Source organism: Drosophila sulfurigaster, chromosome 3, assembly GCF_023558435.1.
Source record: "Drosophila sulfurigaster albostrigata strain 15112-1811.04 chromosome 3, ASM2355843v2, whole genome shotgun sequence".
Classification (NCBI taxonomy): domain Eukaryota; kingdom Metazoa; phylum Arthropoda; class Insecta; order Diptera; family Drosophilidae; genus Drosophila; species Drosophila sulfurigaster.
This window is the reverse complement of record NC_084883.1, coordinates 13,840,986-13,868,852: the sequence shown is the minus strand read 5'-3', so window position 1 is coordinate 13,868,852 and position 27,867 is coordinate 13,840,986. Positions and strand designations below refer to the sequence as shown.

The following is a 27,867-nucleotide window of genomic DNA, read 5'->3' as shown; positions in this document are numbered from 1 at the left end:
GGAATGAGCGTCGACGAAGCGTCGCCGCTGCTGCTGTCGCTGCTGCTGTTCATTTCAATGAACTGCCTTTCAAGCGTAATTTTATCATGGCCCAGACAGACGAGACCGCTCAGCTTGTTTGGCTTTTATAGGCCGGGTTGCTCTTTGAATGGGTGGATTATTTCCAATGATAGTGCAAACCAAGATATTAAATATTAATTGAAATGTAAAAAAAGGGTTTCAATTGTCATTTGATTAGTATAAACCAAGATTTTACTTGATTATTAATTGAAATGTAAAAAAGGGGTTACAATTGGCATTTGATTTCCGAGTGAAATGTTTTGGAATTTTAAGAACTGAATACACAAATAAAGTAAATAAAATTTCCAATTTCTCTCTCACACACACACTCTCTTTGGCTTTCTCTTGCTCATATATTTATAATTTAAAATAAAGACTTTAATGAAAGTATTATAAAAATAAATGAAGTGTCTGCATTTTAGGGTTCAAAAACATCTTTAAGCGTTTCAAAACCTTTATAGTTTTTTAGTTTTTAATATTTTTAAATTTAAATTGTTTGTCTTATTGTTATTAAAGACTTCGAACTGATTCAGCATTGTCTTCAGTTTATTCTTATGCAGTAATTGACAAAACTTTTTACATATTACTAAGACAACTCGACACAGGGTATACAAAAGTTGTTCTCTCCGCAAAACCCAGTCGAATGCCTAGCAAAGCAACATGAATAACAAAAAAGTCTTGCTGCGTGTCGAGCAAAACAACAACATCTAGAGAACATGGAACAAATGCTCATCCTGTGCATTAAACAAATCTGGGGCTACATTTCATGTTAACCGCAAAACTTGCTTATTTTGCTCAATATGCTTACTTTCCCACTCCCACTCTCTCTCTCTCTCTGTGTTGCTGTCTCACTCATTCATTTGGTTGTTCTTTTTTTGGTCTCTCTACTTTCATTTTATAGACTTACAATCCTTGTGGCTAACGAGCTGGTTTGGCTACAACAACAACAAGGGATACAGCAACAGCAACAGGAATAGCAACAGGAGTCGCCACATTGCGAACGCTGTCGATGCTGGCGTTTACACGCTACAACAGCCGCATAAATTTCCGCTTCAATTGGACGTGTACAGCGGTAATTGCAGCTTTGATTACCAGCAACACGAGCCACCATCCGGCCATTACCAAAACCAGCAGCAACAGCAACAGCAACAAGGAGAACACAAACTACACAACGCAACAGCATCTACAGCATCAACAGCTCAAGCTCAATCAACACTTTCCGTCGAACAGCTGAAGCTGAAGCTGACAAAGGCGACAAGCGGAGGGGAAGAAGAGAACCGATTTTTGAGAAATTCAACGCAGATTTACGAAACGAAGTTCATTGAAAGTTCAGCGGGTAATGCCAACCAAACACACACACACACACACAAAATATAAATACGAATTCGAATACGAATCGCAACACGCAAAAATCACAGCAGACGGTTCAGCGAATTTCCATCAATCAGAATTTAAATTAATTTTCTTTATTTTTTTTCAACAAAACTTGAAATGAGAGTAAAAACAGCATAGCGATAATTTTCAAGAATCAAGATCAAAATCAATGTTTGAGAATTTGCATACTTTTATTATTTTGTACGCATATTAAACGGCAGCAGCCTGAAAGTACGCAACAGTATTTTGAATAATTTAAGAAATTTAAGCAAAATTGGCTACAGACAAATAAAACAAGTATGAAAGCTACAGTCGAGTGCACTCGACTGTGAGATACCCGCTACCTATTTTGAATAAAAGCAATATATTTTGCGGTATTATTCTCAAAATATACTAAATATACTGCAAAAATACTAAAAATATACCAAATGGTATATGTGGTATATCGATATAGTACCGCATTCAAAATATACCATAGACGGCACAATATACCGATTGTCAGCGAAAGCAACTAAGACGCCTAGTAAGTAGGCGTTTTTGCCCATATAAAAGTATTTCTTTAATAACTTCGACAATTTTTATCAACCAAATTTTCAGGAATCATAACTACTGTAGTTATTATTATATATACCAAAATTTGCAACTCTAGCTTTAAAATTACGCTTGTTATTCGATTTTTTTGATTTGCGGGGACGGAAGTGGGCGTGTCAAAAATTTGAAACAAACTTGATCTGCGTGCAAACATAACAAATGCTGTCGAAAAAAAAAATTATAGCTCTATCTTTTATAGTCTCTGAGATCTAGGTGTTCATACGGACGGACGGACAGACGGACAGACAGACAGACACACAGACGGACAGACGGACATGGCTAGATCGTCTCGGCTGTTGACGCTGATCAAGAATATATATACTTTATAGGGTCGGAGATGTCTCCTTCTACCTGTTATATACATTTCCTGTCGGCACAAAGTTATAATACCCTTCTACCCTATGGGTAGCGGGTATAAAAAGAAGAAATATATCGAATTTGTTAACACGGGACTGGAAAAGGATGCGGCACAAACCACGATTCCGTTTCTGGATATGCAGGAAGTTGCGTCAAATCCGCCAGTTCCGCTGTCCAGCATTGGTCTCTACCTTAAAAGTAGTCCTGGTTATGGTGGCTTTATCGCTCCTAGAATTATCAGCTATGATATCGCAGATTACGTTCGGTTGCCGTCTCCCGAGCTATAATATTTTGACAGAAATTTAAACTACTAGAAATTTAAACTACGAATCTTAACATTACAATTGAACTAACAGATATACCATAGACAAACATTGCTATACCAATCGAACATATATACCAAATTAATATACCGCAAAAAATACAAAAATATACCAAATTCTACATACGGATCGCAAGCGGATCGTAGGCGGATCGAAGGCGGATCGCACGCGGATCGCACGCGGATCGCAAGCGGATCACACGCGGATCGCAAGCGGATCGCAGGCGGATCGCAGGCGGATTGACCAAGAAAAATGTCCCTTATTTAAAGTTGCTTGAAGAAAATGTTTGAAAACACAACTTATGTTATGTTTTTAAAATATTTTGAATAATTAAAAAATTATTTAAACTAAATTAATAAATAAAAAAAGAATAAATCGCGGAGCCTGCGATTCGCCCCGCGATTTATGTTATGTTATGTTATATTTTTAAAATATTTGAATATTATAATTGAAGTATTATTAGTTATTTAATAATACTTCAATCGCGGATCGCAGGCGGATCGAAGGCGGATCGCACGCGGATCACACGCGGATCGCACGCGGATCACACGCGGATCGCAGGCGGATCACACGCGGATCGCAAGCGGATCGCAGGTGGATCGCACGCGGATCACACGCGGATCACACGCGGATCGCAAGCGGATCGCAGGCGGATCGCAGGCGGATCGCAGGCGGATCGAAGGCGGATCGCACGCGGATCACACGCGGATCACACGCGGATCACACGCGGATCGCAAGCGGATCGCAGGCGGATCGAAGGCGGATCGCACGCGGATCGCACGCGGATCGCACGCGGATCGCAGGCGGATCGAAGGCGGATCGCACGCGGATCGCTAGCGGATCGCTAGCGGATCGCACGCGGATCGCAAGCGGATCGCACGCGGATCGCAGGCGGATCGCAAGCGGATCGCAGGCGGATCGCAAGCGGATCACACGCGGATCGCAAGCGGATCGCAGGCGGATCGCACGCGGATCGCAAGCGGATCACACGCGGATCGCACGCGGATCGCAAGCGGATCGCAGGCGGATCGCAGGCGGATCGAAGGCGTATCGCACGCGGATCGCAAGCGGATCACACGCGGATCGCACGCGGATCGCAAGCGGATCGCAGGCGGATCGCAGGCGGATCGCAAGCGGATCGCAGGCGGATCGCAAGCGGATCGCAGGCGGATCGCAGGCGGATCGAAGGCGTATCGCACGCGGATCGCAAGCGGATCACACGCGGATCGCACGCGGATCGCAAGCGGATCGCAAGCGGATCGCAGGCGGATCGCAAGCGGATCGCAGGCCGACCGCAAGCGGATCGCAGGCGGATCGAAGGCGGATCGCAAGCGGATCGCAAGCGGATCGCAGGCGGATCGCAGGCGGATCGAAGGCGTATCGCACGCGGATCGCAAGCGGATCACACGCGGATCGCAAGCGGATCGCAAGCGGATCGCAGGCGGATCGCAAGCGGATCGAAGGCGGATCACACGCGGATCGCACGCGGATCGAAGGCGTATCGCACGCGGATCGCAAGCGGATCACACGCGGATCGCAGGCGGATCACACGCGGATCGCAAGCGGATCGCAGGCGGATCGAAGGCGGATCGCACGCGGATCACACGCGGATCGCAAGCGGATCGCAGGCGGAAGTGGGCGTGGCAAAAATTTGAAACAAACTTGATCTGCGTGCAAACATAACAAATGCTGTCGAAAAAAAATTATAGCTCTATCTCTTATAGTCTCTGAGATCTAGGTGTTCATACGGACGGACGGACAGACGGACAGACAGACAGACACACAGACGGACAGACGGACATGGCTAGATCGTCTCGGCTGTTGACGCTGATCAAGAATATATATACTTTATAGGGTCGGAGATGTCTCCTTCTACCTGTTACATACATTTCCTGTCGGCACAAAGTTATAATACCCTTCTACAGCATTGGTCTCTACCTTAAAAGTAGTCCTGGTTATGATGGCTTTATCGCTCCTAGAATTATCAGCTATGATATCGCAGATTACGTTCGGTTGCCGTCTCCCGAGCTATAATATTTTGACAGAAATTTAAACTACTAGAAATTTAAACTACGAATCTTAACATTACAATTGAACTAACAGATATACCATAGACAAACATTGCTATACAAATCGAACATATATACCAAATTAATATACCGCAAAAAATACAAAAATATACCAAATTCTACATACGGATCGCAAGCGGATCGCAGGCGGATCGAAGGCGGATCGCACGCGGATCGCAAGCGGATCGCACGCGGATCGCAAGCGGATCGCAGGCGGATCGCAAGCGGATCGCACGCGGATCGCAAGCGGATCACACGCGGATCGCACGCGGATCGCACGCGGATCGCAAGCGGATCACACGCGGATCGCAGGCGGATCGCAAGCGGATCGCAGGCGGATCGCAAGCGGATCGTAGGCGGATCGCAAGCGGATCGCAGGCGGATCGTAGGCGGATCGAAGGCGGATCGAAGGCGTATCGCACGCGGATCGCAAGCGGATCACACGCGGATCGCACGCGGATCGCAAGCGGATCGCAGGCGGATCGCAAGCGGATCGCAGGCGGATCGCAAGCGGATCGCAGGCCGATCGCAAGCGGATCGCAGGCGGATCGAAGGCGGATCGCAAGCGGATCGCAAGCGGATCGCAGGCGGATCGCACGCGGATCGCAAGCGGATCACACGCGGATCGCACGCGGATCGCAAGCGGATCGCAGGCGGATCGCAAGCGGATCGCAGGCGGATCGCAAGCGGATCGCAGGCGGATCGCAGGCGGATCGAAGGCGGATCGCAAGCGGATCGCACGCGGAACACACGCGGATCACACGCGGATCGCAAGCGGATCGCACGCGGATCGCAAGCGGATCGCAGGCGGATCGCAAGCGGATCAGCAAATATCAACCAAAATTAAATGTTTCATTGGTTATATTAAAAAACATTTATTGGTGTGAGGTGGGGGGTGGGGGTTATAAAGGCAATGGTCCGATTCAAAAAGCAACAAAATCCGAAATTACACATTAATCTTAATAGTATAATAATGCGAAAAAATGGCGAGCGAATCGCGCGCGAATAAATCACGCGAATAAATCGCGGGGCGAATCGCGGGCGAATGTTTGAAAACACTTATGTTATATTTTTAAAATATTTGAATATAATAATTAAAGTATTGAAGTATAATCGCAGCTCGCGAATAAACCGCGGGGCGAATCGCGCGCGCGAATAAATCGCGAGGCGAATAAGTAGGTTCGCAGGTGGATCACACGCGGATCGCACGCGGATCACACGCGGATCGCAGGCGGATCGAAGGCGTATCGCACGCGGATCGCAAGCGGATCACACGCGGATCGCAGGCGGATCACACGCGGATCGCAAGCGGATCGCAGGCGGATCGCAGGCGGATCGAAGGCGGATCGCACGCGGATCACACGCGGATCACACGCGGATCACACGCGGATCGCACGCGGATCGCAGGCGGATCGCACGCGGATCGCAAGAGGATCACACGCGGATCGCAAGCGGATCGCAAGCGGATCGCAGGCGGATCGCACGCGGATCGCAAGCGGATCACACGCGGATCGCACGCGGATCGCAGGCGGATCGCAAGCGGATCGCAGGCGGATCGCAAGCGGATCGCAGGCGGATCGCAAGCGGATCGCAGGCGGATCGCAGGCGGATCGAAGGCGGATCGCAAGCGAATCGCAAGCGGATCGCAAGCGGATCGAAGGCGGATCGCACGCGGAACACACGCGGATCACACGCGGATCGCACGCGGATCGCACGCGGAACACACGCGGATCACACGCGGATCGCAGGCGGATCACACGCGGATCGCACGCGGATCGAAGGCGTATCGCACGCGGATCGCAAGCGGATCACACGCGGATCGCAGGCGGATCACACGCGGATCGCAAGCGGATCGCAGGCGGATCGAAGGCGGATCGCACGCGGATCACACGCGGAAACAAACTTGATCTGCGTGCAAACATAACAAATGCTGTCGAAAAAAAATTATAGCTCTATCTCTTATAGTCTCTGAGATCTAGGTGTTCATACGGACGGACGGACAGACGGACAGACAGACAGACACACAGACGGACAGACGGACATGGCTAGATCGTCTCGGCTGTTGACGCTGATCAAGAATATATATACTTTATAGGGTCGGAGATGTCTCCTTCTACCTGTTACATACATTTCCTGTCGGCACAAAGTTATAATACCCTTCTACCCTATGGGTAGCGGGTATAAAAAGAAGAAATATATCGAATTTGTTAACACGGGACTGGAAAAGGATGCGGCACAAACCACGATTCCGTTTCTGGATATGCAAGAAGTTGCGTCAAATCCGCCAGTTCCGCTGTCCAGCATTGGTCTCTACCTTAAAAGTAGTCCTGGTTATGGTGGCTTTATCGCTCCTAGAATTATCAGCTATGATATCGCAGATTACGTTCGGTTGCCGTCTCCCGAGCTATAATATTTTGACAGAAATTTAAACTACTAGAAATTTAAACTACGAATCTTAACATTACAATTGAACTAACAGATATACCATAGACAAACATTGCTATACAAATCGAACATATATACCAAATTAATATACCGCAAAAAATACAAAAATATACCAAATTCTACATACGGATCGCAAGCGGATCGCAGGCGGATCGAAGGCGGATCGCACGCGGATCGCAAGCGGATCACACGCGGATCGCAAGCGGATCGCAGGCGGATCGCAGGCGGATCGCAAGCGGATCGCAGGCCGATCGCAAGCGGATCGCAGGCGGATCGAAGGCGGATCGCACGCGGATCGCAAGCGGATCGCAAGCGGATCGCAGGCGGATCGCACGCGGAACACACGCGGATCACACGCGGATCGCAGGCGGATCGCAGGCGGATCACACGCGGATCGCACGCGGATCACACGCGGATCGTTGGCGGATCGAAGGCGTATCGCACGCGGATCACACGCGGATCGAAGGCGTATCGCAGGCGGATCGAAGGCGTATCGCACGCGGATCGCAAGCGGATCACACGCGGATCGCAAGCGGATCGAAGGCGTATCGCAGGCGGATCGAAGGCGGATCGCAGGCGGATCGCACGCGGATCGCACGCGGATCGCAAGCGGATCACACGCGGATCGCAAGCGGATCGCAGGCGGATCGCAAGCGGATCGCAGGCGGATCGCAAGCGGATCACACGTGGATCGCAAGCGGATCGCAGGCGGATCGCAAGCGGATCACACGCGGATCGCAGGCGGAACGCAGGCGGATCGAAGGCGTATCGCACGCGGATCGCAAGCGGATCACACGCGGATCGCAAGCGGATCGCAGGCGGATAGCAAGCGGATCGCAGGCCGATCGCAAGCGGATCGCACGCGGATCGCAGGCGGATCGCAGGCGGATCGCAAGCGGATCGCAGGCGGATCGCAAGCGGATCACACGCGGATCGCAAGCGGATCGCAGGCGGATCGCACGCGGATCGCACGCGGATCGCAGGCGGATCGCAAGCGGATCGCAGGCGGAACGCAGGCGGATCGAAGGCGTATCGCACGCGGATCGCAAGCGGATCACACGCGGATCGCACGCGGATCGCAAGCGGATCGCAGGCGGATCGCAAGCGGATCACACGCGGATCGCAAGCGGATCGCACGCGGATCGCAGGCGGATCGCACGCGGATCGCACGCGGATCGCAGGCGGATCGCAAGCGGATCGCACGCGGATCGCAAGCGGATCGCACGCGATCGCAGGCGGATCGCACGCGATCGCAGGCGTATCGCACGCGGAACACACGCGATCACACGCGGATCGCAGGCGGATCACACGCGATCGAAGGCGGATCGCAAGCGATCACACGCGGATCGCAAGCGGATCGCACGCGATCGCAGGCGGATCGCACGCGGATCGCAGGCGGATCGCAGGCGGATCGTAGGCGGATCGCACGCGATCGCACGCGGATCACACGCGATCGCAAGCGATCGCACGCGATCACACGCGATCGCAGGCGGATCGCAGGCGGATCGCACGCGGATCACACGCGGATCGCAAGCGGATCGCAGGCGGATCGCAGGCGGATCGCACGCGGAACACACGCGGATCACACGCGGATCGCAGGCGGATCACACGCGGATCGAAGGCGGATCACACGCGGATCGCAAGCGGATCGCACGCGGATCGCAGGCGGATCGCAGGCGGATCGTAGGCGGATCGCACGCGGATCACACGCGGATCGCAAGCGTATCGCACGCGGATCGCAAGCGGATCACACGCGGATCGCAAGCGGATCGCACGCGGATCGCACGCGGATCGCAGGCGGATCGTAGGCGGATCGCACGCGGATCGCACGCGGATCGCAGGCGGATCGTAGGCGGATCGCACGCGGATCGCACGCGGATCGCACGCGGATCACACGCGGATCGCAAGCGGATCGCACGCGGATCGCAAGCGGATCGCAAGCGGATCGCAGGCGGATCGCAGGCGGATCGCAGGCGGATCGTAGGCGGATCGCACGCGGATCGCACGCGGATCACACGCGGATCGCAAGCGGACCGCAAGCGGATCGCACGCGGATCGCAAGCGTATCGCACGCGGATCGCAAGCGGATCCCAGGCGGATCGCAAGCGGATCGCAGGCGGATCGCAGGAAGTGGGCGTGGCAAAAATTTGAAACAAACTTGATCTGCGTGCAAACATAACAAATGCTGTCGAAAAAAAAAAAAATATAGCTCTATCTCTTATAGTCTCTGAGATCTAGGTGTTCATACGGACGGACGGACAGACGGACAGACACACAGACGGACAGACGGACATGGCTAGATCGTCTCGGCTGTTGACGCTGATCAAGAATATATATACTTTATAGGGTCGGAGATGTCTCCTTCTACCTGTTACATACATTTCCTGTCGGCACAAAGTTATAATACCCTTCTACCCTATGGGTAGCGGGTATAAAAATACGCCTAAAGATTTCTGCTATATTTTTTGGCGTTTTCTATCGGATAAATTTTATGAAAAAATCATTTGAAATTAATATAATACAATTATATAAGTTGAGAGCTTAAAAATAAAAGACAATGAATGTGTTTTGTCAGGGGGAATTCTTAGCATAAATAATTTTAAACTGATATAGAAATAATGTGAAATGAACATAAACTTATTACTTCAAAAGAAGAAAGCTAAATTGCTTTAAATTTGAAGATTTGTTCAGCCGTGAAAACATATTTATATACATACACGTATGTTCGTTATCTTGCTTTTAAGCAGTATCAGCCTAAAGGTAGGCAACAATATTTTGAATAATTTAAAATATTAAAATAATTTAAAATATTAAATATTAAAATTAGCCACCACCATATAAAAATATGCCTTACGATTTTCGGCTTTGTTTTAAGGAAGTTTTTAGGTAGCTGCTATAAAAAAATCATAGATAAATAATTAGAAATCTATATAATATAAATATTAATTATTAATAGGATATGTTAAAAATGTTTAAAAAAAAATGTGTGGTCTTAATGATATGATGTAGAAGATGTGTTATGTCAGGAGAATTCGCATTAGATATAATTTAATGGGTATACTATTAAAATTATTAAAATATAACTTATTACTATTACAACTAGAATTACAATTAGAATCTTATGATTTTTTTCTGTCATTGCTTTGATTATTTGTACGCTTATTAAACAACAGCTGCCTAAAAGTAGGCAACAAAATTTTGAATAATTCAAGAGATTAAAGCTAAATTGTTCACAGCCAAAAAATGTAGGCTCATGATTTGCTTTCTTCTATATTTTGTTGAGATAAAATTCTTCTTCAATTTTAATTTAATGTTATTTATTCGTTCTCCTGCTCTACAATCTATTTAAGATGCTGTTAAAGATGCCAGTTTTTAATGTGATTAACTTTCGTCTTCAATAGGGCAAAAAATGGATGACATGGTTTATCAGTGCAGCAATCAGAACTCAATTTACGTGCTTAATGCCGGTTACAATCCATCGTATGGGGTAAGTTTTGTGCAATCTTTACTGCAGTTGGGAAGTTTGTTCAAGTAGATGGCATTTGTGCAGGACTTTGGCACACATGCGATGCACACGCAGATGACAGCAACTGGGCGTGAAATGAATGGCAGCAGGACAACAAGGACAAGGAATTCAATTGGCGCAAGTTGCTCGAGTGCCGCCTGCAGTTTGCAGCATAAATTCAAAAGTTTTGGCACAGCAGCAGCCGCCAGCAATAGCAACTCGTCAGCAATGCCATCAAGTGCAGCAACAGCAACAGCAACGGCAACTGCAATAGCAACAACAGCAGCAACAATGGCAACCACAATAATCGCAGCAACAGCAACACCAACAGCATCAACAGCACTCGCAGCAGCAGCGGCAGCAGCAACTCCAACAGCAACAACCACAACAACAATAACAGCAAACTACGTAAATCCGGTCGCTACATCAATGTCAACCGCAGCAATGTGTTCACCGGCAACGGCGGCGCTGCAGAAATTGTTCAATTGCAATGTCGTCGTCGGCGGCGGAGGCGGTGGCAACGTCTGCCAAAATGTCAGCCACAGAAATCATCATCAGCAGCAACAACAACAGCAGCAGCAGCAGCAGCATCAGGGCAACCACAACGGCAACGGCAGCAACAACAATTGCCCAGCTGGGAGCCATAACAATAGCTGCCTGTCAGCGACATCGTCGTCGCACCGAAGCATCTGTGATCCGCACGAGGGCTCAGCGGGAGTAGGAACTGGAGTTGGAGCAGGTGCACTGCCAAGTATGGCCAACAAGAAGAAATGCACCAATGTCAAATCAACGCTTATTGCCAAGAAGACAAAGTTTTTGAAATTTCTCGAAGAAGAGAAATGGCGCAGCAGCAACAACATCGGCCAGCTGGCTGCACGAGATGCGGAAGCCTGTGGTGCTCCACTTGCCCTTTTGCCCAGCAGGTAGGTGACTCCCTTCCCGCGTCCCCTTCCCCTCCTCCCCTTCTTGGTTCCACACTATTGGCGGAGGCAAAAACTTATAAATTCACATAAATGTTATAAGGCATATTGCGGTGCTAAAATTGTGGGCAACTTTTTATGGCCCACAAGTTTATTGGGCCAACGGAATTTTGTGAGTTCCGTTGTCCTCCTCATTCCCCCTTCTCCACCTCTTCTGCTCTTCTCCATGTTTGCTGACGTTGCCCCAGCGGATGCGCTGGCATGACAACAACTTTGTCATTAAGTTTGCCACACGGCTATGAAACGAGTCATCTTCGGCATACTATAGTTTAATATCGAGAACGTGCAGCACCAAAGTTTTCGCAGCGATAGTTTAGTATTTATCAGGTAATCGTATTAATCGGCAATCGATATTTAGTATTTGCGTAGAAATGTCTTTTGTATACTGACATTAAATAAACATAATATTGAAAAGGTATTTAGCATAGAAATGTCTTTGTTACACTAACATTAAATTATCATAATTTAATATTTTTTGAGATAGCCAAGGTATAGGGTGTGACATAGAAATGTCTTTTGTATACTGCCAAATTAACAGAATTATTATTATTTGTATATATTATAATATTATTAAGGTATTCAGCATAGAAGTTTCTTACTTACTGCCATTGGATTTATTTAGTTTAATATTTTTCCAAAAAAAAGTCGCATACATTCGCATTGCAAATTTTAAAATAATTAAATTAGTCTCTCTTTAATTAGCAAAATTGTTATGGTAAATAATCATTATTTCTCATTATTATTATCGAGTTTTTAATACAAAATGGAATAAAATTATTTGACTAATTATCACAAATTTATTTAGCACAAGTGGCAATAATGTTAAATTATTTCTCATTATTGTTTCTATATTTTTAGTACACAATTGAAAATGTATTTAGCATTGAAATTTCTTCGTTATAGTATCAAACAATTACTATAATTTAATGTTATTTTCATCAATTATCTTTACTGGTTTTCCAAATTGAAAAAGAAAATTGAATAGGTATTTATGCCGCCATATTTGAATATTTCATATTTCAAAGCAAATCGTAATTATCAGTGTTTTGCTTCTAGCTAATGCTATTATCCGATAATCAGCACGCAAAACATCAAAACTAATTGAACTTATTTGGTTGGCGATTTAATCTCGTGTTATTGTGAATACTCAAAGCACTTTTCGATGTTAATAGCATTGCAGCTGATAGCACCAAATTGGCTTTAAATATTAATAGCTGGCCCAGCAATTTATGAGCAACGCTTAACGTGGCTCAACTCATAGTTGTTACTTTGAAGCTCGTCAACACGTCTTTGTGCTTTGGGCGCATCTTTATGAGAAACAGCTACAGCTACAAAATGAGCTCAACTTGGCGTGAACTTGTTTTGCGGTAATCGAGAGTAGAGGGAAGACTGTCCAATGGTTGTTAAGCGCATTCAATTAGCTGTCCAGGACATTGAATGTACTCTATCCCACTCTCTTCCTCCCTCTCTCTCTCTCTATATCTCTGTGTTAAGCTGTGCAAGTTTCTTGCATTGTTCATGAAGTCATAAGTTTTGATCACCGAGCGCTTAGCACGGACAAACTTTTGTGCCAATGTCTACTACGGTTAGCCGTTTTGTTGGCGCAGCCATTTGCGAAATTGAAAAATTAACGCGCTAACAGGAATTCAGTGAAGCGCTCAAAGCTCCAAAAGGCCCATCCCAGGCAGTAAACTTGTGAAGAGAGAGAGGAGCAGAAGGGTGAACGGAAAGTGTTGGTTACTGTTGCCTCTTGCGTTGCCATAAAGTTGATTAAAATGCATGCCACAAGCGGCAACAGCGCCGTTGCTGCCACACATATTGAAGTGCAATAATCATATTTCAATAGCTAACGACTTCAACGTGCTGGTGTGCGTGACTGCACGAGTTTTCAAGTGTGTGTGTGTATGTGTGTGTGTTTCACAACTCCCACTACGATGCAAAAAAGCAAAGAAGAAAGCTACAGTCGAGCGTGCTCGACTTGGAGATACCCGCTACCTTTTGTGAATAAAAGAAAAATTGTGCGGTATTCATTTTAAAATATACCAAATTAATACGCCGCAAAATACTACAAATATACCAAAGGCAACAATTGGTATTTTGATATAGTAATACATTTTAAATATACCATAGAGTGCAAAATATATCCGATTGCTTCAGACGTTATTTGGTATACAAAAGTATTTTTTAAATAACTTTTAGAATTTTTGTCTGATTGCAACAAAATTTTCAGGAATCATAAAAATTACAGTAATTATTTCCGGAACTAGCTTCAAAATTCGCTTGTTTTTAGATTTTTATCGATTTGCCGAGGCGTAAGTAGCAAAAATTTAAAACACACAACATATGTATGCTTGCAAGCATAAAAGTGCAGTCGAAAAAAATTATATCTGTAGCTCTTATAGTCTCCGAGATCTACGTGTTTATATGAACGGACGGACAGACTGCCGGGCAGACAGACATGGCAATATCGTCTCGGCGGTTGACGCTGATCAGCAATAGTATACTTTATTGGGTCGGAGATGAGTCCTTCGCCAATTCTATACATTTCATGGAGGCACAAATTTATAATACCCTTCTACCATATGGGTAACGGGTATAAAAACATGGATGGGAACGTTGCCAAAGTTGCATTTTGCTGGCACATTCACACGCCATCCTGAAGAACTGCGCCCATCACACAAAAGGCCCAAAAACATTTTCTCGTTAACTTTGTTGAAGTACGCTACTTCCTTTTCCCTCTACCTCTCCCAGTCTCTGCCCCTTTGTGTAAATCAAGCTTTCTGTTACAAAATAATGCTGTCAAAGTGCGCAATGCTAAATATTTCATTAATTGCAACTGGGCGGACGCAGTTCCCTTTGATTTATTAGCGACTTTAATTAGTAGGAAAACCTTCAGCCGTCAACCGGGGGAAATGCAGTTGGCAATTTTTTTCTCTTTATTTTGAGTTGATTACAAGAGCAATTTCAGTGCGCATTCAGCAAGTTTTTTTTTTGTTTTTTTGCTCGGGAATTAAAGTTGGCAGCAAAGGACGAGTCCATCAAGGCGCTTCAAGTGTGACAAAATAACTTGCGAAATATTTTTTGCAAAAAGTTTGTCGCGCACTTTGCAACTATTTGCATTTTTTTGCCAAGCTTCACTTTCCTGCTTCCCTCTCTTGCTTCCCTCTCCTGCTTTCCTCTAGTTGCGTTGCGTTGCGTAACTGATAAGCGGCTTGACGAGCAAACGGTATACAACGCGCCTTTTTTTTTTAAATGGCCTGAATTCTCTTTGATATCATCTAAATGGCGAGAGAATGAAAGGGAGAGATAGAGAGTTGAATTTAGCGCGTGCCATGCGATTAATTGTCATACTACATTTCATGGGGACTGTCATATTAAAGTTGATGCTGAAAAGTATGCTACACTTTATTTCAATTTGCATAGCAGAGCGCCCTTTTCCCTGTTCACTCTGTTCACTGGGGCGTTGAGCGTTGAACGTTTAGTTTAGTCAACCAAAAGCTAAATAAGAGTCAACTTTTCATTTCTCTCCGCCCCAACACAACAGCAATGAGGCGGAGCCCTACGCAGCGTCCAGAACAACATCGGCCATGGCGGCCACATCATCATTGGCGGCTCACTCAGGCATCAAGCAAAATAACAACAACAGTGCTGGGGGAGGAGCTAGCTGGAGCGGAGCAGCAGCAAAATAAATTGAACAATTGGAGCATGCATAATGACAGCAACAACAAGCTGACCAACTACAAACAGCAGCAGCAGCAGCTGGAAATGAATAAACAAACTGCAAAATCTAGCTATGAGTTATATCAAGAAGCCGCGGACATTTTGGGACTTAGCTGCAGTCTCTGTGATAACTGCCGTTGCTTGGATTGTCAGGTGCGTATTTGCTATAGAGATAGAGAGAGAGAAATAGACAAAATCTAACAGATGCCACACAAAAATTCATCCACAGAGTGGCTACTTTGATTGCGCCGACGATGATGATGAAAGCTATTCGGGAGCAATCACTGATGGACGAGTATGATGAATACGACTACCATGGCTACGGCTATGAACAGGAACAGGAACACGAACAGCAGGCGTTGTCATTGTTGACAAGTGCTCATCATGCTGGCCCTAATCAACCAGCCATGACACAACCAGACCAGCATCAACTCCACCATCAGCAACAGCAACAGCCACAGCAGCAGCAGCTGCAGGCGGCAGAGCTGAACCTTTGTTATGCAGTTGATTGCCAACAGAATTGCATCAGAAGTGACGATGGCCAAACCAAGGAAGGCACTTTTCAAACGGACTCCGACTACGACTACGGCTACGAGAAGGAGAGGGAGACGGAGGTGGAGGCGGAGGCGGAGAGCGGGCCGAACACTGCAACCAAGTCTGAGCATCGTCTGGCCATTGATTTTGATTTAATTAATGCAACCAGCAGTCAAGTCCTGCAAAATTGCGCAACATTCAACGATTTAAGTTTGCTCGAGCGACAAGTGGAACCATTTACGTAAATCAAAAGGTACGTGCAACTGCTATTAAATTGCATAGAAATGAGCGTAATTTAATGATTTATGATACCATAAGCTATACTTAGTTCTACATTTTAGTTGCATTCAATTTATTCCACAATTTATACTCTATTTCCTATGACCGAAGGTCGAAGCCATAACACAAAATGAACTGGAATAGTAGTGAAATATAATTTTATTAATTGGTTTTCACAATTTCCAATGTTCGACGAACAGTTGATACATTTTTATATAGGATATGTAACATACATGGGAAATTCCACTATTTAAAGTGAAACATTATGAATATGGATTTTTTACTTTAGTGTCGCACGGGAATTTGCAATATATGTCACCTTTTTTACTTCGAATAAATATGAATCTTATAGCTCTTGATTAGCACTTTAATAAGAGCTAAGCATCATTTTGGTATTTTTTTTCTGTTTTAAGATAATTGCAAATTAAACGAATTCGTATTGGTTATAGAGATAACCTTTAATTATTTAATATGTGGGATATTTGATAATATACTATATGTTTCCTTTTGACCACTGATTTCGTTACGACTAACTGCTGCTACTGTTTTACTTTGACTACTGATGATCTTCTTCTAACGATAACGATAGCTTCGTGACTATCGACTTACTAATGCCAACTGATACGGATAAGGTCTATCACCTAACCTCCACCCCTTTTACATACATATATTTTATCGGCTGTTTAGTGGTGAACAAGAAAACAAACTCAGGCAGGAAGAATAATATTAAAAAGAATAGAAACAAATAAAACAAAAATTAGCGATTTAATAAATTATGCGGCACTGAGGGCATTCTAAAAGTACAAGTTTATATAAATTCTATTTATTATTCACCAATTGAATCAACTTATTTCCGTTTTACATCATAATAAGCAACAAGCTCTGCAACGATGATATTTCTATACGATCCAGTCTAAACAGCGTATAAGATCAATCCTAGCCTAACCTTTATTTATTTTTCACATTTTTCAGCTAATTTTTTTTAGTATAAATAATATTGCATGTGACATTTTTCTCCCATATTAACATAAATTACCACAAACGTCACGTCATATTTTTAGACATTGTATTGAATTTGTTCGTGTTAATTTCTTTACCGAACTAATAACAAAAAAATTGAATTATTCGTGTCAGGCACATTTTCAATTATTTTTTAAAAATATTAGTCAGAAATTTAAATCTAGAATCGTGTAAATATTTATCATCAAAGGATTGTTCAATACTGCTATTGAAAATTATACTTTACCATGAGCAATTGTTATTGCATTCAATTATCGTAAAGAGTAGCTTGTAGTTGCTTGTAGTACTATGTAAATAGTAACACAATTTGACAAACGAAATAATGAAACAATTGCTCATCAATTAGAAAATTGTCAAATAGTTTTAATGAAACAAACTCTGTTCTTTCCTTTTGACTTTTGTTACATTTAAACTAAAAGTTCAAAGCGCACTTTTTGAGCAGTTGCTGAAATAAATACAAAGCAATTAAGAGTATTACTCTCGCTTAATTTCCCTTGAAAAGCTCTCGCACATCTCTTGCATATTTTTTGCAAATCAGTTAAAGGACTTTCGACAATGTTAATGTGCTGAGCATTTATGGCACAGTGCACTTGAGTTGCTTCGAAATGCATATGCCCTTAAAACACTTTGCAGAGTATCTCGAGGGCCATTCAACAACAATTGGATTTTTATGCAAAAGCAGCAAATTGCATTTTACACAAAACTAAATGCCTGCTGAGTTGGCAAAGCTCATCTTCCCCTCTCTGTCCCTCACTTCACTTTACTCCTGCGTTCGTCTCATTGTGGCGTTGGCTACATAGAGAGAGAGACAGGGGGGGGGGGAGGTGGCGTGTGGCAGCGGTTTGTGGCACCGCCACAACAGTGCCAATGTTCAACCACTTGCCCAACTTGGCCAGTTTATTGCTTTTGGCCAAGTGCTGTTGCTTTGCGCTCTTTCTGTTCAGCGTTGTTGTTATTATTGTTATTGTTGTTGTTGTTGTTGTTGTTCTACGCCAATTGTTGTATACGAATGCGAATACGAATGCGCTGGCGCAACATTTTTGGCTCGTAACGAGACCAACAAATTTGATTTTACAGAGTAACATTTGCAGCTAGAAAATGGCAACAACAACAACAACTGCAATTTCCATATTTGTGAGTGGGCCACAAAGCAATATGCAAAACAATTTGGTGTATTTGTATTCGTGGTGCAAGTGCCACAAGTGTCGAGTTGTGCTGTGTTTTCTGTTCTGTTCTGTTCTGTTGTGCACTTTACCAAAAAGCATTTTCAAATTTTCAATTTAATTGAGAGCAACCAAATCAGAGTCTCACCGGGCATAGACAAGCTGAATCTCCAATTCAATGAATGAATTACAGCTTGTAGAAACTCATTCGAATATTGAAACAATCTGGAAATTTATTCTGCTGGCGTTAACAAAATATAGATTAGATTCATAAGGTGCAAGAAGATTGTTTTATTTATTTAGACAACGTATGAATAATTGCAATTTATAGATTTAATTTGCGAATATTTTGTAATTATTTGCAAAACCAAACAAATCTGTTATGTAATTAAATAGTACATATTTTATTTAAACAAGTATGACAAATAGAGTTGGGAGTGCTCAACTGTAAGATACCTGCTACCCAATATACCAATTTTAAAATACAGTAAAATATTAAAATATACCAATGGGTATATTCGATAAATCAATAATGTACTGCATTCAAAATATACCATATAATTCAAAATATACTACACCCTCTTGCAGGCGTTTGTAGGCGTTTTTCCATACAAAATTATTTATTTAAAACCTTCTACAATTTTCATCTCATCAGGTATCAAATATTGTAATTATTATTGTCTATACCAGCAAGTAAGAAAGCTACAGTCGAGATACCAAAGACTATATTTTTGGCATATTGATAAAGTAATACATCTAAAATATAGCATAAAGTCCAAAATATACCAGATTTTCAGCCGAAGCAACTAAGACTTGGAGTGGGTAGGTGTTTTTCATACAAAAGCATTTCTTAATAATTGACACTGATCAAGAATATTTATACATATTTGCTAAACCAAACAAATTTGTTACTTAATTAAATACTCGTAGTATATATTTTATTCAAACAAGGTTCAAAATAAGAATGAAAGGTACGGTTGGAAGTGCTCGACTGTGAGATACCTGCTACCCAATATACCTAATTAATATTCCGTAAAATATTAAAATATACCAAGGACTATATTTGGTCTATCAATATTGTACTGCATGCAAAATATACCATATATTACAAAATATACCAGAGCTTATTGCAGTAGTTGTTTCCATACAAAATTATTTATTTAATAACTTCTACTATAACTTCTATTTCTATATACCAAGAAGTAAGTAAGCTACGGTCGAGTGTGCTTAACTGTGAGATACCTGTTACCCATTTTGAATAAAAGCTAAACCGTGCGGTATTATTCCTAAAATATACCAAATTAATATAGCACAAAAATACTAAAGTATTCCAAAGACTATATTTTTGGCATATTGATAAAGTAATACATCTAAAATATACCATAAAGCTCAAAATATACCAGATTGTCAGCCAAAGCAACTAAGACTCGGAGTGCATAGGTAGGGTTTTCATACAAAAGCATTTCTTCATATTTGACACTGATCAAGAATATATATACTTTATACAGCCGGAAAAAACACCATCTGCCTATTAGATACAATTCCTGGAGCCACAAAGTTATAATACCCTTCCACCTCTTGGGTAGCGAGTCATTTTTAAATACTATTTTATTCAAGCGAAGTTCAATAAATAATATGAATACTATTTATTTCATTTAAATTGCATTGGCACAAATAAACGCATTTATTTTACAATTTATATTCTGCAAAATAAACAAAGCATTTCATTAAATAACATTGCAACCAATTTGAAATTATTATGCCTTAAATTGAATTGCTGACAAATCAAACTAAATCCCACTTTAAGCTGCAATGTGCTGTCCAAATGATAAGCGATATTTATTAGACAAGTCCACGCAATCACTTGCTGACAATCAGCTATCAAAATAGTATTATATAAAAACAAAATACAAACATCCGCTTGATGCTTTAATGCAACATAAAACGTTATTGTCCACAAATTTGCATTTAATCTTGTTGAAAAGTTGCCATGTACTTGCATCTCTGAATGGAATTTTTAATTATTTTATTAAACTGCATGCATAATGCATGAGATTCGCACTTACACACATACAGAGGGACAAATAAACGAATGCACCCGAAAAATGGAAACAATTCGTGGAGCATTTGTAAATTGAAATGAAGGAGGCAAAAGAGAATGCATTTTAAATTTATGCTTTTTTGGCTCAGCGCTTTTCCCAAGGAGCTAAGTGCTCTGTGAAATGAATAAAAGTAAGGGAAACAAACGAAAGTAAACTCGAATCAAGGCGACCACCGACTATGAAATATGCTGCACAGATAAGATTTTATTTTATTTTTACGTATTTTTCATATGCATATATTTAATATACCCCGCCTAAGTTATAATCCCCAGGGCAGCAATGGAAAATTCATAGCCATCACAATGGGAAATGGCAAATGGCAAAGGCAAAGGCAAAGGCGATGGCAAATAGCAAGTAACAGAAAGCAAATGGCGAATGCCTTAAACTTAAATCGAATTACATTTAGCAAATGAAATTTCAAGCGTTCGCGCAAAATCCTCGCTAGTGAAAAATGGCCTCTACAAGCGAGGCAATAAATAGACGCTGTGTTCGTAAAGCCCATTTAAGCCCAAGAAATTCTATAGGGGAGGCGACTCAATGCACAATATGTGTGAGTCCCTGCCTGTTACCAAGTATGTGTCTGTGTATGTGTGTGTATGTGTGTGTGTGGACCTCGTCGAAGTGCATTTACTGTTGTTTAAACCAACAAGCACATCTGGCGCATCTCTTCCATTTCACTTGCTGCAAGGACTCTGGTTCGTCCTTGCTTCCGCTGGGGTCGACTTTTGTCTTTTCTGGACTTGGCCTGCTGCCAGGCAAGCAGAAAGACAAAGCAATTGCCAAAAAAAAAAGAGAAGAAGAGACCGAAACATACAAAAAGAAGAAAAATGCACTTGCGTATAAAACACATAATGCAAGAATGTAATCAAATTCTTTTCTTATACTATAATTTTTATTCTCCCCGCCTCTCAAATGTACGCCTTCCGGAAGTCGTTCTTTTACTCGGTTTTATCAAGTTAAAAGGTCAGAAAGAAAGTTACAAGTTACGTACATATTTAGATATTTAAACTGACAACATTGTAACAGCTCATTTCTCTCGATTGCATAAATTAAATTAAAATAAAAACACGAGATCTTTCAACAGATGTTTAAGACAGAATGAATAATGATGGCGTTGCCGTCCGCTTGCTTTTTTTTAAACACCAATTGAGCACTTAACACGCACTTTAAGTAACCGTTAGAAACGAATTCAAGTAAAACCAAAAGGCAATGCGATAAAATTACACTTCACCAAATGAAATTTAACGCCCAGCAATTGGGGGGATTTCAATTACTCGATGGCACTGTGGTGCAAAAAACTGTTTTCTCTTTTTTTCTCGATTCTGTTTGTAAATATTGACTTAAAAATGTATAATAATGATAATGCAAATCAAAGATATACGATACAATATGTGTGTTTCCAGTTGAAAAAGTTGTAACTTTATGTTTTTTTATCGATTGTTCGTTATTTTTATTGAAATAATATTTGATTTATGTTTATACCTTGTCAGATTGTAGCCAACAATATATTTTCATGCTCCATATTAAAGCTTCAATGTGAAAATTTAAATTAAGAATAAACATAATTTTTGTGTCTGAAATTTCGAATTTAAGCTTTGCGCGAATTATTCTTGCTTTGCTTTTTGCGGATTACTCTCATTAGGAGCTTTGCTGGGTATGAAACAAGAACAACAACAAAACCACATAATGTAAAACGAACATCGATATCGAGCACAAAAGGGAGACGAAACGAAATAAGCGCAACATGAGATTAAATGACGCGTCGTGTGAACGAGACCACAACAGCCTTGAATACGCAGCAAGTTTACAAAAACACAATAGAATGCGTATTACAAAATCAATTTACACAATAAGAAATGTAATTTGTGCATATTTTTCATATTTGTGTGCATAAATGCAGCAAATACTTTCAACAAATGAAAACATAAAAAAAGAAATGTAACTACATACATACAAATAAGTAATTTGTGGGGTAGCTCATGAAATGAATATTATGTAGCTACACATGTTTATTTTTAATGAGTGCAGCATTTTTACATGCAATAGTAAACCAATACACCATCAGTGAAATAAGCACAACAACTTCATATTAATAAAAAGCAAATCGTTTCTTTTGTAAAAATGTGCCAAATTATACCAGTCATTTTAAAAATGTAACAAATGCGACATACATAAGTACTTGCACATGAGAGTTATCGATTATCGATCAAAATTATACCAACCACTTCATAAATGTACCAAAGGAGACATACATAAGTACTTGCACTTGGGAGTTATCGAATATCGTTAAAAATGATACCAGCCTTTTAAAGAATATACCAAATGCGACATACATAAGTACCTGCAGTGAAACGAATGGAACTGATTCAAGTGAACGATAGCCGTGAGCACAGTGTGCACTTGACTGCAAATACAGGTAATGCAGTGCGGAGCACGCCCACGCAGTGTCCACGTTGAAAGCTGATGCCATTGCCACAGTTACGGCAACACTGCCATTGCCACATTCGCTTAATGATGCTTGATTTAATTAATGCCACATTGGCCACGTGGACGCCACTTGGGATTGGTTATTGGTTTAGGGCAATGGCAAAACGAAGCGAAACGATACGATACGACGCGAAAGGTTTGGGAATGCGACAATTGGAAATTGTAAACGCGGTAGCGTTGAGAGCCGCAACCATTTACTGTTGCTGATGATGATAATTTATGGGCCGAAGGGTTTGCGGATTTCGCACTGGAGACTTATTTTCCTCCACGGAGCATGTTCAAATATTTGCACTGGCATTTCTAGTATTGCTTCGCAGCATTCGCACACACAAGCATAAGGAATACAACAAATTGTTTACAATATTTATTGTTTCTGACTGCGACTGTTGACAATGATGAAACGGCAAATTAATGTCCCAGCCACTCCCAATCGAAGTAAAATCAACGCCAAGCAGCCATTGACCAGACCAGTCCCGACCAGAACCAAGTCCCACAGCCAATGCTCTCCAATCTTGAATGCCCCAATCCGCAATTCTCAATTCGCAGTGACCAGCAGCAGAGAACGGCGTCAATCCTCATTTCCGTCGACATATTTTCATTTCCTTTTACATTCGTTTCCTTTCCTTTTTGCCCCGTTACTGTTTGCCCAACGATTTACCAACCTCTAGACTCTTTCTGTCTCTCTCTCTCTCCATCTCTATCTCTCCCTCTTACGATGTCCATGTGTCCGCCTGTCTGTCCACGGCAAATTGTAATTCATTAAAGTTTATTGTACACCATTTTCGTTGACCTGCTTTAGGGCTTTAGCCACAACTGGAACGTTTCGTCCTCAACACATAAACAACACACAAAAAAACCGCCAGTGAAAACTTTTTATTTTTATCAATATCCTAAAAGTATAATTAAAAATTTTCCTCTCCACTCTGTTAAACAGCATAATTTAAAGCGAGCATGGCCCTAGCCTTAAAAAGCAATGCTTTTAATTATTTTAATGTTTGATTTTAATAAGAAATGTCCTGCAAATTAAGCCAAAAATTAACATTTAAAGAAATGGGAAGTGTCTTGGAATTTGATTTGATTCATTATTTTATTTTATTTCATTTAGTATAATTTATAATAACAATAATTTAATATATTAGTAAATCTGAATTCACTTAATTTATGTTTATATTTAATGCCACAATTATTAGAATTAGAATTAAAAAGCAATTTGAATATGAAAGAACAATACAAAACAAAAATACAGTAAATGTAGTAACATTTCTTTGAAATTTAATAAAATACAATCAAATTTTAATCTCTATAAAGATATATAACTTTTTCTTTACCTTTCTTAAAATAAATCTCTTTCGAATCACGAAATCACTTCAGTGTAAAATAACAATTATAATTTTCTGGGATTCAAAATAACCTTTGGCAAATAAAATGTGCCTTTCATCTTTGCGGGTGATGACTGTACACACAGAATGACTTGTAAACAGTGGCAAAGAACAAACAATGTGATTTTGTTGTAATCATTTTTAAGCTAATTATAAATTCTAATAAGCAGCCGCAATGTGTGTGTGTGTGAAAATTACTTGCATTTCTTACACTCCAACGAATTTCTCAGATATATTAATGAAATTATTCAAAAAACTTTTCTGATGCTGCTGTTGTCGTTATGTTATTTGTGTTGTTGTTGCTGTTGCTGTTGCTGTTATCAAAATAAGCAAACAAAGCGGCAACAATTCGCACACTTTTGCGCCAGCGGCTACGCAATTAATTTTACTTAACATTCATGGACAAAATGAGGCACGTAGCCGATAATGAAAGCCGCAGCCGTAATAGCAACGCCCAGACACTGCCAATGCCACAACTGACACACTGCTGATGCTGCCTCTGCTGCTGCTGTTGAATGAGGAGGCGGACAGCAGAGGCTGGGGCAAGGGGCAGGGGACACGCCCACACTAATTGTGCTAACAACTTGATTCCAGCTGAACGACTTTCAACGAGCGATTGGCCGCAAAGTCTCCGAGTCAGGCCAAAAATTTGCACCACATAAAAGCGGGACCCAAAAAAGGTTTTTATTACGTCTGCTTAACACGTTGCACGCACATGTGTGTGCCTCTCTGCGTGTGTGTGTGTGCTTATGAGAGCAGTCCCCAAAAAGTATGCTATATAATTGTTAAGGCATCAAGCGAATGCCACAAATTTGTGCGTATAAAAACCTACGAGATGCTCTCTATATATGTATGCAGTATGGGTGTGTGTGTGTGTGTCAGGGAGTGCTCATATCTGGCTAAAATCTGCGAACTACGACTGCTGCAGTTTCATAAATTTGAATTTCAAATTTAATACGCACACACACACACATACACATGTAGCTGAAGACCTTGAATAATAGTCCCCACAAACCCCAACACACACACACAAGCACACAGCAGACACCCTGGAACTCACACACACACACACACTCGCACGCACTGAAAACAAGAAGAAGAAAAACAAAGTTTCGTTGCGGCAAGTTACAAAGTTTTCTTTCCTTATGCAAATTGATTTGTGTCTCATGTTTCTCTTTCAATTCCTGCAGTTTACCTTACAAATCTTACTCTCTTCATGGGCGTGTGTGTGCTTTTGTGTGTGCCTGTATGTGTGTGTGTGTGCCTGCGCATTTGACAAAGGTCTTATATGTTTGACATTTTAGTTTACATTGTAAACTGGAAAATCAACACGCAACTATTAACAAGAAATATTCATTTAAATTAATTAAAATGTCACTTGGCTTTATCTTTTGCCAACCAAAAAAACAATTCTTGCTTCTGAATATCTTTTTTGCCTTTCTCTTCTCTGGCTGTCTTACTCTTTCTATCGCTCTCTCACTCTCTCTTTGCAAATTTTCGAAATAACTGTTTTTATTATTCTTATTATTGTGGTTCTTGGATTGTTTGACAAAACTATAAACCAACAATTTTGTTATGCTTATTTGCGTTTCGTTACTCTTTTTTGTTCTTTGGGTATATTCATTTCCTCACTCAGTTGAAAACTTTTGAAATCATCAAAAAAAGTGTGACTTTTTTTAATATAAGAACTTTTCAAAAATTAAAAAAAAAAAAATGATATTAATTTTCTAAATATGAATACTAATAAAAAAAATTTGATCTAAAAAAGAATGAAATACAGATTTAAAAGAAATTAAAGACTTTCAAATTGAATTATAAATTGAAAAGAAGTTGAGGACTTTTGAAGTCATAAAAAGTGTGACCTTTCTTAAAAAAAAAATTTAATGAAAGTTATTTCGAAAAGAATCAAATAGAACTTTAAAATAAGTTGAAGATATTTGAAGCCACAAAAAGGTGTGACCTTTCTTAAGATGAGAAGTGTTCAAAATTTTATTAAATATTTATTATCCATTTTCTAAATATGATTGAAAAAGAGATTTGAAAATAATAATATTAAAATAATAAAATATTTCCTTATTGATTAAGTATATATTTGTACATCCTAATTATATAGTTTAATGCTTTTTATAATATTTATTATGATATTATTTACGGCATCTCCACAATTACTTAAAGAGTAGAATATTCACTTATTTTTAAAAGTACTTGGGAAAGGAGCTTTAAGCATTTAAGTATAATTTAAATATGGAAATGGATGAGAAATATTATGTGCTCAAACGTGTGGCATATGTGTCTATCTTGCGTAGAACGTAAATTATGCAAGTGCTGGAAACTAAAAATAAAATAAATGTTTCGCCAAAAGCTCTTTAGCCTAGACGCAGTCAGGCAGCCATGATTTAAGACATATGAATTTTTTATGAGCCCAAAACCGACAGCGATGCCTCTTCTGTGTTCTGTAGTATGACAATGTTTCAGATAAAAAGCTATTGAAATTTTTGAAATTTAAATAAACGATGTATGACAATATAAGAAGTAAATAAATATGCATAATTTCATTATACACAGTAGTAAATATGATTTTTATAGATAATAACAAAAACCTTATCACTATTTTCCATTTGCAGTTGATGATAATGATGACGTTGATGATAATGATGATGAGGAAAATCAACTGAATAATGCAAAGGTAAACAACACGTCAACAAAACGCAGCAGCTAATTAAATTTAAATTGAATAAAGCATGTTAATTGTATGTGACACCCACACACAAACAGTGCGTGCAAACAGTAAACGCATACGAGTACACTATTTATTCTATAGACAACTTTTCATTTCGTATTTCAATTAAATTGCAACACGGCCAAAGGCAACTGTCAGTGAATGAAGCAGCTTTATAAACATATAGATAAATGTACGTGGAAATGAAAACAACATACAACCAAAAATTTCATAAGCTTTGGTATACCGAAGATTTTAATTCGCTTCCTTACCGAGTTCTTGTTTCTTCTCCCATCTGAATATAATGCTAAATTTGAATAATATTCATTCAATATTCAAAACATTCTACTACATAAAGTAATTATAATAAACTGAAAAACTTTAAATAATACAAAGTTTTCATTCCTCTTGTAACATCCACAAAAAGAACAACTTGAAACATTACTCAAAAAAATCCTACATTAATTAAAAAGAAATCGCAATTCAATCAAACAAATATGAAGCGTGTTCGTAGTAAAAAGTATACGTTCCCTATTGAAATTAAAATTTGTTTTTAACTATTTTTCACGAAAAAAAACCAAAGCCTGTGCCAACTTATAAAACTTAGAGAAATGTTTAAAACGTTACAAAGCTGTGTAGCAACCATTTAGTGTGTAATATCAACAAAATATATACTTACATATAAACAAAATGTATGGTAATTAACAATTAACAATTTCGATGTTAGTAATACCTTTTATTGTGAGCATTTCCATTTGTT

General features: G+C 41.0%; 1 protein-coding gene across 1 annotated transcript; it reads left to right on the top strand.

Moving 5' to 3' along the window:
* The first annotated feature begins 776 nt into the window (after nucleotides 1-776).
* On the top strand, nucleotides 777-27,103 carry LOC133845686 (homeobox protein prospero). Its single transcript, XM_062280229.1, is given in 9 exon segments — nucleotides 777-828; nucleotides 962-1,396; nucleotides 10,621-10,706; nucleotides 10,770-11,647; nucleotides 15,249-15,387; nucleotides 15,389-15,577; nucleotides 15,654-15,698; nucleotides 15,700-16,211; nucleotides 27,013-27,103. Coding segments are annotated over 8 exon segments (2,328 nt in total). The 3' UTR covers nucleotides 16,204-16,211; nucleotides 27,013-27,103.
* The last annotated feature ends 764 nt before the right edge of the window (nucleotides 27,104-27,867 follow it).